At 40.8% G+C, this 13,333-nt stretch overlaps 1 protein-coding gene across 2 annotated transcripts; it reads right to left on the bottom strand.

Annotated features, from left to right (window-relative positions):
- Window positions 1-3,721: 3,721 nt before the first annotated feature.
- LOC100564389 (tubulin alpha-4 chain) lies at window positions 3,722-13,193 on the bottom strand. 2 transcript variants are annotated; one of them, XM_008110496.2, is made up of 5 exons: window positions 12,187-13,193; window positions 8,632-8,851; window positions 7,702-7,850; window positions 5,676-6,356; window positions 3,722-4,092 (listed from the first exon to the last, which is right to left on the bottom strand). In XM_008110496.2, the coding sequence occupies exons 1-5, from the start codon at window positions 12,289-12,291 to the stop codon at window positions 3,799-3,801; spliced, it is 1,449 nt and encodes a 482-aa protein (XP_008108703.1). In that variant the 5' UTR covers window positions 12,292-13,193; the 3' UTR covers window positions 3,722-3,798. The 2 variants fall into 2 exon arrangements, with proteins under 2 accessions (XP_008108703.1, XP_003220856.1); XM_003220808.4 differs by lacking the exon at window positions 12,187-13,193 and adding an exon at window positions 10,059-10,935.
- Window positions 13,194-13,333: the final 140 nt, after the last annotated feature.

Below are 13,333 nucleotides of genomic sequence, written 5' to 3'. Positions count from 1 at the left end.
TCACATATAATAATAATAATAATAATAATAATAATAATAATAATAATAATAATAATAATAATAATACTTTATTTATAATAATGAACATGTCATGGACTCCACTTTATAGCCCCATTTCTTAAGTTCGGCTCTGCATCTTGTGGTGCCAAAGCGCAGTCTGTTCAGTGCCTTTCAAGTCACTCAGTCTTCTGTGTTTCCAGGAGGGAATCTCTCATTTAGTATCAGGCATGGATTGAGGTTCCGGGTTTTAGCCTGCCACTTTTGGACTCTTGCTTGCTGAGGTGTTCCTGTGAGTATCTCTATACTTCTTAGAAAATGATTTCTTGATTTAAGGCATTGACGTACTGTCTGATATCCGAATAGGGGTGGGCTGGAGATGTCACTGCCTCTGTCCTTTCATTGCTGGTTGCTACTTCCCAGCGGATGTCAGGTGGTGCAGTGCCGGCTAAATATTATAATTTCTCCAGTGGTGTGGAGCATAGAGGGGTGGTGCCAAAGGGAAAACAACCTTAGGCCTCCAGAGGGGAAACTGAGGCACAGTAAAGGTCTGCACCCCACCCCCCTCAAAGCTATTGACTGGCTCTAATTATGCAAGTAGATGCTTTTCAGCTGCCCTTGAGTCCAACCTTTTGTTCATGAAGTGGCCGTTCTGTTTTCCAAAGGAAGCCTGTCAGCTGTAACTGAGTACAATTTCACAATTGTTGCAACAAAGCTAAGGAAACATACTCTAAACTCGCCTTTGAATCTTTTTATTCTTCCATTCGAGCATCAAGTTCAATGTAGAAAGAACTGAGTAACTATGGCCATGTCGACAGTTAGCTGCTGCAGGGAGTCCAGATGGCACAGTTGAATTTAAAGCAGAAGCAATGTATCCATCTGTTAACAAGGGTCACATGGAAGTAGAATTCCTCATTTCCAGTGGATCAGGCCCGAAACACTGTTCACACCTACAACAAACCTAACACTGCATCGCTGGCAATAAGCGGCTCCCTAACAAAAGTTTGATGGTGACATTGCTTCTGGCAAAGTCATGCCAGGTTTGCAGTTTCTCAAGTCGCTCCTGACACGGAAAAAAATGCCAGGCTGCCCAGCCATATGACTAGGAATTGCAATGCTAGCAAGCCTCTGACAAAGAGCTGCTTATTGCCAGTCTCACAATGGCAGTGGTGGCCCCAATGCACCCATGACATGGAATACTTCTGGGCTGCATTGGTACCTCTGGAATGGCAACCCCCAAATTAATTATGGAATGGCAACCCCCAAATTAATTATGGAAGTATAAGCACAATCTCAGAGATCATGCGTGTATTACTAATGGAAGCCTTGCAGTGAGACAAAACGATTATGACAACAAATGGGGATGCTGAGCATACCTGCAAAGATGAGAAGGAAATATTCTGAGAGCTACACAAAAAAAGCAGTTGTTGAGCCCAGCAACAAGTACTGGGGGTTTCCAAAATTCCTCATTTTGCATGTCTGCTTAACAGATGCAATAAAAAATATCAGAGTTTAAAAATACACATTATGAATTTTCTACTCAGAAATAAGAACTGGAAGATTTGTTAGGAAGCAAATTTTGGGAGCATCAAAAATCCACCCGTCTGCATGTAACAATAATGATAAGAGAACTGTGTAACTTACTCATGCAGCTCTTTTGCAGTTTAGGGTGGCCAGCGTTGTGCAGCAGGTTGGCAAGCATGGCAGATTACCCCCTCCTTCCCTCCATAAGCTAGTGCCATGAATCCTGGATACAGGACAGCTATTACCAAAATCGCTCAGGCATTGGGAATAGGTATAAGGGGTCCCCTGCTAAAGAGTGTGCACCAGAATTGGTCTGGCCCCTCTTTGAGATGGAGGCCATTCTCACATCCCTGGCCACAAGGGGGAAATGCAGAGAGGTTTAGGGTTTGTGAAATCAGTCGGAAGGTTGGGCGTATCGATTAACTGGTGGGTTGGTCAATGCCTGGATCCAGACCTGTACAGAAAGAAATCCTAACTACAACTGTAATCAACAAAAGTTGCCAAAAACTGTGTGTTGGTGTATTAAGCATAGCACACTCTCCCCTGAGTATGAAACACACAAAAGATGCTCTCACTCATCCACAAGGCCATTTCCTGCTAGACAGAACTTGACCTTCTCCTCACTCTGCCATACTGCTGTCATACTTCAGTTAATATTTTTGTGTACCAAAGGAGGATATGAAATGGAAACATTAGTCCTGAGCTCCCAGAGTTTCCAGTGTCCTTATCAACCTGTTGATGAATACAGTAGAATCTCACTTATCCAACATTCTGGATTATCCAACGCATTTTTGTAGTCAATGTTTTCAATATATCGTGATATTTTGGTGCTAAATTCGTAAATACAGTAATTACTGCATAGCATTACTGCAAATTTGTTGTATAACATGATGTTTTGGTGCTTAGTTTGTAAAATCATAACCTAATTTGATGTTTAATAGGCTTTTCCTTAATCCCTCCTTATTATCCAACATATTCGCTTATCCAATGTTCTGCTGGCCCGTTTATGTTGGATAAATGAGACTCTACTGTATATCTATGACCAATCTGTTAACTTATGTAACAACATGCGGCCTTCATGTTGCTGGATTGCATTCCTTCCTATTGGCTATACTTGCAGGAGCTACTGGGAGTTGCAACAAACATGATTTGGAGGATTGAATGGTTGTAACCACAATGGTTCTTTGACTTGTAGTATGTCTGTTTCATAGGACATCTAGAGTGACACTTTGTGGTGGTTTGTATAGGCAAAGATTTTATTTTAACAAGATGCCATTGACTTTGGATGTCCCAGTGGATGGCCACATCTCAAAAGGAAATTCTGGGACCTTTCCTGGAACAAGAGACTCAAAAGATAATCCAATAAACTAGCATGTACAAGTAGAACTTATGCCCAATATCCTCTTAAAATGGGAAGAAAGCGAGGATGGAGAAAATTCAGCCCTCTGGGACTATTGAAAAACACCACCATAAAAATGGCATAACCCCCGGAGCACCTAAACAGGCATAATTGCCTGCCCTACCACCTGTTTTGGATCAGAAAGCTCTCCTTTGCTAGGACGCCAGGTGGTCAGACCAGCTCCTACGGTCTAGCTGAAAGCAAAATAGGGTGAAACTAATTTGTTTTGTGTTCAGAAAGATCAGTTCTCCAGTTGTTCAGGTCAGTGAAAGAAAGCTGACCTGGAATTTTTCAAGGGAGTCAAGATTTGATCTGACCTGTTCTGGCCCAATGGTGCCAGAAGGCTTCTCCTTTCATTAGAGTTTTGAAACATTTTGGACTACAACTTCCAAAATTGTCCAGTCACTACAGTTAGCTGCATGCTCACTGGAAGGCTCTGGGGGTTGTGGTCCTAAAAGGAAACCTGGCTCATACATTATGTAATACGATTTTTGTTCCTGGGTTATAAATGTCATTTCCTAATTGGGTCTATCATAAAATATGGAAAATGTTTATTAAACTGCAAAAACTTTGTTTTTGCGGAACATCCTGCAGTATATTTTGCTATAGATTTTCAATGAATATCTGAATCTCAACCAATTCAAGACAGTTTTTGGCAATCACAAAAACAAAGTCTCTGGAGTATAACAACTACTTTCCAAGTAAGAACTGCAAAATTAAACAGGAAATAACATTTTCAAACCAGGAACATAAATTTTTCAAATTTTGTTACACAGTGTAATACATAGGCTGAAACCCAGCTTGATCTGAATACCAAAACTTGCTGTTAAAGAACATAGAAAAAAAGATGAGACAATTTGGTACATAGGAGCCAACTCTTAAACTTCCTCGCTGTCAAGTAGTGAGTCAAAGGAGTCAGTTGCCACTTCCTCATAGTCCTTCTCCAGTGCAGACAGATCTTCTCGAGCTTCTACGAATTCCCCTTCTTCCATGCCTTCGCCGATATACCAGTGCACAAAAGCCCTCTTGGCAAACATAAGGTCAAATTTGTGGTTGAGCCTTGCCCAGGCTTCGGCAATGGCGGTGGTATTGCTCAGCATGCAGACGGCACGCTCAACTTTGGCCAGATCACCTCCAGGGGTTGCAGTAGGAGGTTGGTAATTGATGCCAACCTGGTTGGATTGGAAGAAAGAAAAGGCGTACAGGGGGAAGACAGTGTCAGCACAAACCGTCATCGTTTACTTGGCTCATAGAAAGAGAAAAAAAGACTAAAACAATGGTTATTAACCCTGAGATCATAGAAGTTGGATTTCAACTTCCAGAAGCCCCAGGCCACATGGTCAATGTTTAGGAATCTGGAAGGTAAAATCCCACAACATATGGAGACCCAATGGGGACCCAATGGATTAAAGTAAAATACTTTCTGAGAAAAATTAAGTTTGAAAGTTACCATGGACCCATGATCCCCTATGGGTACAACATGATCTTTCTCCACTTACTGACATTTGTGGTGAAAACTGATCATAATTTTGGTGCTTCTAGAAATGTTTTTATCATGACATCACCGTAGCTCATTCATAGAATTTACCTGAGGCAAGGAGAGATCAGTGGTCTCCAGACATTATTTTCCACTTATATAACAGTTCACCCTTTCTTTTAATACAGTGTTCCCTCACTTATCGCTGGGGTTAGGTTCCAGGATCACCCGCAATAAGTGAAAATCCACAAAGTAGGGACGCTATATTTATTTTAATATGTATACATTATTTTAGTAGTTATATACTATTTTAAGTCTTTATCAATAATCATGTGTTGAGAAATCGCCTCCTTCTCCTCCCATCGCCGCTTGGGCTCCTTGTCTCTCCCTTTGGCTTCTCCTTCCTCCCTTCCTTAGGCTGTAAATTGTAATTTTTAATTATTTATAATAGTCTTTTAGAATTTATTGAAAAACAGCGAAACAGCAAATCCGCGAAAAGTGAACCGTGAAGTAGTGAGAGAACACTGTACTTCCATCCTGTTTCTTATTGCAGAAAATGCATTAAAGAGAAAACAGATGGAATTGCTGTGAAATGCCTTCTGACTGCCAGCATTAAGAAGAGTTCATCTAAAAATAACTCTTCATTTTACCCAAAATAATCCCTCACACAGCATCTAAAGATTGATAGAGCAATCCTGTTTTTTTAAGATGGAAGAAGGAAGCCATGAAAACAGCACAGTATCCAACAACTTGCCAAAGCACAGGCAGTGGGCAAGAAAAGAGGGCCATTGTGGACATGTTTTTTGTATTCACTAGTAATGTAAGTCTCTCCCACTGAAACTGCTGTGGGGAAAGAGCTACACCAGTCTGAGGTGTCATTGTAGCTTCCTCACCCCAAAGAGCAAAGTTGGAAAAAAGGTGCTGCTTCCCACTGATGGTATGGAAATTGGGTCTTACTCCTCCTAGTGTTGCTCATCCCTGTTTTAAGGGGTGGATGTTGCCTCTTTAGCTGATAATGGGCCTGAAAATCTTAAGCATTTCAAAATATGGTAAGCCAACCCTGAAACATTTCAGGATTCACACGGAGTGGCACTTGGATTTCTGTCTCAACTCCTGCCAGTGTTCCCACTGCATTCTAGTTATACAACAAAACATGCTCATAGCATGCACATAAAATATCTAACATAAATTATAAAGCAATTTATAGTCAAGGTCTATTGAGGGTCACAGCAATGATCGTTCCAACAAGAATGAAAGTACTATTTTATCCCTCCTCACCTTAAACCCAGTAGGGCACCAATCTACAAATTGGATAGCTCTCTTAGTCTTGATAGCAGCAATCGCTACATTGACGTCTTTAGGCACCACATCACCACGGTAGAGCATGCAGCAAGCCATGTACTTCCCATGGCGGGGGTCGCATTTAACCATTTGGTTGCTCGGCTCAAAGCAGGAAGTGGTGATCTCAGCCACAGAGAGCTGCTCGTGATAGGCCCTTTCGGAGGAGATGATGGGTGCATAGGTCACCAACGGGAAGTGGATGCGAGGGTAGGGCACCAGGTTGGTCTGGAACTCAGTCAGGTCCACATTGAGGGCACCATCAAAGCGCAAGGAAGCCGTGATGGAGGAGACAATTTGGCTGATGAGGTGGTTCAGGTTGGTGTAAGTGGGGCGTTCAATGTCCAGGTTGCGACGGCAGATGTCATAGATGGCCTCATTGTCCACCATGAAGGCACAGTCCGAGTGCTCCAAGGTGGTGTGGGTGGTGAGGATGGAATTGTAGGGCTCCACCACTGCTGTGGAAACCTGTGGAGCTGGGTAGATGGCAAACTCCAGTTTAGATTTCTTGCCATAGTCCGCAGACAGGCGTTCCATCAGCAAGGAGGTAAAGCCAGAGCCTGTGCCTCCACCAAAGCTGTGAAAAATCAGGAATCCTTGTAGACCGGAGCAAGTGTCAGACTGCAAAGAAGACCATAATTTAGGTGCTTTTTTTCTGCATAAATGTAAGAGTTTTCAAATACAGTAGAGTCTCACTTATCCAACATAAATGGGCCAGCAGAACATTGGATAAGCGAATATGTTGGATAATAAGGAGGGATTAAGGAAAATCCTATTAAACATCAAATTAGATTATGATTTTACAAATTAAGCACTAAAACATGTTATACAACAAATTTGACAGAAAAAGTAGTTCAATACGCAGTAATGTTATGTTGTAATTACTGTATTTACGAATTTAGCACCAAAATATCACGATATATTGAAAACATCGACTACAAAAATGCGTTGGATAATCCAGAACGTTGGATAAGCAAGTACTGGATAAGTGAGACTCTACTGTATATGATTCTTCACATGTATCTTTAGTGGTAGGGTTCAAAGAGGACTAAATAATGGTTTATTTTGACCTTTTTGAATAGGCTAAGAGGATTAAAAATTATGGGGCAGCAAAATTAGAGGAAAGCATATCTTTTTTGGGTATGGATGTCATATGTGATATTGGACGATATGAGGATTTATATATTATATCTTGCTGTTCATGCTAGGAAATACAATACAAAGTCAAACTTTTAATGGCTAAACTGATATTTGTTCACTTCAGCCCACATACATTTCTCTTTGGGTAAGAATTAAGGATTAGTGGGGGAAGACAATATTGGTACCAATGCTTAAGTAATGACAGGGAAAAGATGCTTAACAGCCAGCTTTTTGTGTATTATAATTAAAATGTACATTCAAGATTGTTAAAAGTGAAGGAGCCTAAGGTGCCAATAGGAAGTTGCTTTCTCAAGTAACAGAGAAAGCACGTTCATGTCAGGGCTGCAGCATAGGATATACCAATCCTGATGGGAGGATCCAGCATTAAGTATTTACAGTTTCTTACATCTCCTTTATCTCCAGGAATTGCAACGGTAAATGTGGATTTCAAAGAAGGAGGGGGTTATTGTTATGTTGGAACAGGAAAAATTAGGGCATCAGAAATCCCCTCTCCTGCAAACGTATTAAACAAGTAGGTGCCCCGGTCATCTTAGGATCTCATCATACTAGAGCTTGGATCCAATTTAAATCCACTTTAGGGAGGAGGCTTTAAACAGCTCAGCCAAACAGGTCCTGGGCCTCACCAAACCACAAACCCCAGAATTCTGTAGGACGCAGAAACTGGACTTAAAGTGGATTCATGCTCTACTGTGATGAGGCAGTTTGAGTAAAAGAGACTCCCAAGTCTTTATGCTATGTGTTTTCCACCAAGTATCCCCAGGGTGAGCCAAAATGAAACTGCTCTATTAAATTAATTATGCCATACCAGTTTTCGAATGCGATCCAATGCTATCTCAATCCTATCTTTCCCAATGGTGTAGTGACCACGGGCATAGTTATTGGCAGCATCTTCCTTGCCGGTGATGAGCTGTTCTGGATGGAAAAGCTGTCGGTAAGTGCCAGTTCGCACTTCATCTGCAGAAGTTAAACAAACAAACAAACAAAGAAAACAGATCAAAACACAAACCAAAAAAGACACTAACCTTTAATGCAAGGACAGCCAACATTGGAAGCCAGTCTAGTTTATTAACTGTAATGTAGAAGTCAGATAACTAGTGCAATAAAGTTCCTTTGCCTTTGTTATGGTATCTGTAACAGTAAAAAGGAATACCCACACTGTGTGTGGTGAATGTAAGTCATCAGGTTATTGTGCCAAACATCTCAAAATTCAGCAGTGTTTGCCATAGTTTTCAAGTTGTAGTGCTAAGTTTCAAGTCAAAATTCCAAACCAGAGTAGAGGAGGTCCCTAGAAGCGAAAAAGGAAGGCCACTTTCTATAATCCTTATTCTCATGTTCATCCCAAGAGCACCAACTGCTCTCACTTCCTCATCCAGGGACCATCTACTGTTGCCCCTTCACAGATGCATTTCGGGATCTTCCAGTGTGATTCTAGATAGGCCTGTAAGTCATTGGGATACATCTTCTTCCATCAGCAGTTCAATTTGCCCAGGAAATAAATGTTCCATCAAACATTCTGTGTCCCTTCCATTCTTTTGCTTGTCTTATTTGCATGCTGGTCCTACTGATAATATCGAGTTGCAACCCTTTTTATACCGTAAGTCCAAACTAACCAAGAAGTAAAAACGAAGCATAAGTACATAGAGAAAGAATTAACAATGCACAGAAAGTCATAAAGACCAACTATATGATGTAGAGTAGTGGTCTTCCTTTAATCCGGTATTCACTATGCACTCACCAACTACAGTTTGCTCCAAATCCACCATGATGGCCCTTGGCACATGCTTCCCAGTGCCTGTTTCTCTGAAGAATGTAGCAAAGGAATCATCAGTGATGTTTACGCTATTTTCCTTGAATGTTCCATCCGGCTGGATTCCATGTTCCAGGCAGAAGAGTTCCCAACATGCATTGCCAATCTGAACCCCAGCTTGGCCAACATGAATTGAGATGCATTCACGCTACAGAACAGAAAATAGAGTCTGGTCACAAAATACATAATACACACTATTTTGTGTGACACAATAATTATTGTGCCTCTACAAAGCTATATATGCATATGTATCCGAGGCTAGTACAAAATCTTGAAGACATTCAAATATAGACTGAGCAAAACACATTTATTTATTTATTTATTTATTTATTTACAGTATTTATATTCCGCCCTTCTCACCCTGAAGGGGACTCAGGGCGGATCACATTATGTACATATAGGGCAAACATTCAATGCCCATAAACACATTGAGACAGACAACAGACAGACAGACGCAGAGGCAATTTAACCTTCTCCTGAGGGGATGTTCGATTCTGGCCACAGGGGGGAGCAGCTGCTTCATCATCCACTCTGATGGCACTTCCTCACTTCCTCATTCCAACGTTATAAATTAGTTAAACTTGCCTCCCCACTTTTATAAGTGGTACCTTATTTCCTACTTGATAGATGCAACTATCTTTCGGGTTGCTAAGTCAGCAACGAGCAGGGGCTATATTTTATTTTTAATTGATGGGTGCTCACCCTGCCACAGGCTGGCCTCGAACTCATGACCTCATGGTCAGAGTGATTTATTGCAGCAGCTGTTTACCAGCCTGCGCCACAGGACTAATTTGAACTGTTTTATATATACGGTGGGCCCTTGTCATCCTCCACTGGAGTTTGATTCCAGGATTCCTTGCAGATACCAAAACCTGTGGATACTCAAGTCCCATTATATACAATGGTATAGTAGGATGGTGACCCTTGTATAAAATGGGAAAACAAAGATTTGATTTTTGAATTTAAAAAATATTTTCAAGCCATGGATGGCAGAATCCACAGATACAGAATCTGTGGATACAGAAAGTTGACTATTGCTGAAACTACCATTCTGTGCTGCATCAACATGAGAACATTGTTTATATCCTTTGTTCTCTCTCTCTCTTGCCAGGGACAAGGAAACACTGGTGTTTCAGATGGTCTTGAAATCTAACTCTCCACTAGCCTACCCAGGATGCAGAAGTTAAAGGACTATGGAAATGAGCCCAATACATCTGGAGGACCAAAAGTTCATCACACTGGCAGAGGTCCAGAGGAAAGCAGGTGGAAAAGAAAAGCATCTCCATCCGTGACTCCATTTTTCTGGAACCCAGGACCTGTCCTGATGGGAACTCATTTTCCCTTCCTCTCCTTACCATGGTGCCTCCAGTGGGGTGTAAACTCCCCGTTCTGATTAACAACAGCAGCTATGGATGTTGATGTTTCTACTGCTGTCTCGGTTCTAAGCAACTTGGTGCCAAGAGGCCCAAGCCATGCATAGTATCCTTAGGGATCATCCTAAGGCATCACAGTGTAAGAGGTCATAATCACCCTTGGCAACCACCTCTGCTCCCCTGCTCTTTCATGCACAACACTGAGATCACACACCAGCTCCCAGGTGGGCTCAACAGCACCCAAGTGTACATACAATAATAATAATACAGTAGAGTCTTGCTTATCCAAGGTTCTGGATTATCCAATGTATTTTTGTAGTCAATGTTTTCAATATATCGTGATATTTTGGTGCTAAATTCGTAAATACAGTAATTACAACATAACATTACTGTGTATTGAACTACTTTTTCTGTCAAATTTGTTGTATAACATGATTTTTGGCGCTTAATTTGTAAAATCATAACCTAATTTGATGTTTAATAGGCTTTTCCTTAATCCCTCCTTATTATCCAAGATATTTGCTTATCCAAGGTTCTGTCAGCCCGTTTAGCTTGGATAAGTGAGACTCTACTGTAATTTTTTTTCCCATGTCAGGAGCGACTTGAGAAACTGCAAGTCGCTTCTGGTGTGAGAGAATTGGCCATCTGCAAGGACATTGCCCAGGGGACGTCCGGATGTTTTTGATGTTTTTACCATCCTTGAGGGAGGCTTCTCTCCTGCCCCCGCATGGAGCTGGAGCTGATAGAGGGAGCTCATCCGCGCTCTCCCCAGGTTGGATACGAACCTGGCAGCCTTCAGGTCAGCAACCCAACCTTCAAGTTACAAGGCTTTAACCCACTACGCCACCAGGGGCTCCTCTACTGTAATAATAATCGTAATAATAATAATAATAATAATAATAATAATAATAATAATAATAATAGTGCGGTTTTCTGGCATTGTATATTTCTGCTGCTTCTGTGACTGTTCATTTGTATTTTGATTCTATAGCCCACTTGTCGATGGTTGTCCAGAATCAGCAGCATCCACTTGTGATTTTGTGATACAAAATCCAGCATATCTATCTTGTTTGCTGTGTCATACATTATAATAATAATAATAATAATAATAATAATAATAATAATAATAATAATAATAATACAACTTTATTTGTAGACCGTCCTATTTCCCCAATGGGACTCAGGGCGGTTTCCAACACATATGGCAAGCATTCAATGCCAACAAAGAAACATATTAACAAATTACATCAAGACAAGATTCAATGAACATTACAGAGTCCTCTCACTCTCTTGTTTTATTTTTTGAGTAGATGTAAGTAGTCAAATCTTTCCTGGACACTCCCACTCCAGGCTAAAGATAGGTCACATATTTGCATGCCTCCCCCATATAGAGTGGATAACCCTGCATACAGCAACATACATGTCAAGAAACTTGAAATGAACACTAAGAACATAAGAACCACAATGTGGGATCAGACTCATTGGGACCCTGAAACTTTTTTTGTGAGAGGTGCGAGCTTAAAATTGGTAGACAGGCTGTTATTAATTTTGATGTAAAGTAAACACAGAATACATTACATTGAACAACCACCATCCAAAATAATGATCTTTTGGTGCAGTTTTGATTGATTATTCTTGCTAAGCTACATGGGAGATTTAGTGGCCCGCTTTTGCCTAATCATTTAAAAGGGAGCTCAACCCTCCAAGTTTAGAGGGGTTTGACCCCCAAGTTCCGCAGGTATCCAGTCTCACATTTTGTTTATATATAACAGCCACTCTGAGTGGAAATTCCTTGAAGAACTCAAATCAGTAAGAAACGGAAACAACTGTACTCCCCTAAATGCGATGGAATCATTTGTAGTTCAGTGAAGCACTAACACTCATTGGCAGAGGCTAAATACCTTGTAAATCAACAACTCCCAGGATTCCATAGCATTGAGCTATGGCAGTCAAAGTGGTGTCAAACTGCATTAATTCTACAGTGTAGATGCACTCCTACACAATTAAACACCATAACGATTGCATTTTAGCTCCTATGGTTTCATTCAGAGGGATCATGCAACGTATAATTAAATCTACAAATCAGAAAATTAGCAAAAGTTAAACTCACAAATGTGGAGTGCCGACTGTGATATAATTCTTTCCAACTTGGCTTCAGACCAGGTTCATGGATTGAAACAACTTTGGTGGTGGTGACTGTGGTTATTTCATTCATTTACATCATGCCTTTTCCTAGGACTCAAGTGTCTTACACAAATTAGTCCAATTAGTTAAAAACACAAAGTTATAAATAAAAACACTCAAGAATTTGTTGCTTTTATTAAAATTAAATTACCCATATAATTAAAACCAATTAAAATTAATGTATTAAAAGCAAGAGAGACAAAATATGCAAAATAGGACATTATTAAAAGACCTAACAATCAATTTGAGAAACGTGGCATGCCCTGGCAGATGATAGTTGGCTCTTATTGCATCTGCTGGACCTCTGAACAGGATGGTGTCTAGGAAACAATTTCTTAGAAATCGAGTTGTGGAAACTCTCTCATTTTGTCTCCTGTGTTATTTGCTATCTGAATGAACATGCTAGAGAGGCCATTGCAGAATACTAGAGCTCACTTTTTCATCAGAAGTACCTATGCTGTTAGGAACCCCAGATGGCGCAGCAGGTTAAACTGTCGAGCTGCTGAACTTGCTGACCGAAAGGTTGGCGGCTCGAATCTGAGAAGCGGAGTGAGCTCCTGCTATTAGCTCCAGCTTCTGCCAACCTAACAGTTCGAAAACATGCAAATGTGAGTACATCAATAGGTACTGTTTCTGCAGGAAGGTACAGTAATGGTGCTCCATGCAGTCATGCTGGCCACATGACCCAGAAGGTGTCTATGGACAACGCAGGCTCTTCAGCTTAGAGATGAGCACCAACTCCCAGATTGGACACGACTAGACTTAATGTCAGGGGAAAACCTTTAACTTTACCTTTTACCTATGCTGTTGTGATTAACTGATTTAGGAATTTAAACTAAGACTTAATCGAGAGAAGATATTAAGCACAGTCTACAGAAAAATCAATTTGGGATCCAGCCTGTTACTGTCACATTTTCAGTTCAATAGAATCATGGTTCGGGGTGTTCATAAATTTAATCTGGATCATGACCAGAGGTGTCTTTACAGTAGTTTGAACTGATGTATCAGTTGAAAAAACAGATTCAAATTAAATCCCAATTAAATGCTTCTAGCCACATAAGAAAATTACTCAG

This window comes from Anolis carolinensis, chromosome 5 (genome assembly GCF_035594765.1).
Source record: "Anolis carolinensis isolate JA03-04 chromosome 5, rAnoCar3.1.pri, whole genome shotgun sequence".
In the NCBI taxonomy this organism is placed as follows: Eukaryota; Metazoa; Chordata; class Lepidosauria; order Squamata; family Dactyloidae; genus Anolis; species Anolis carolinensis.
This window is presented reverse-complemented; position numbering and strand designations above follow the sequence as displayed.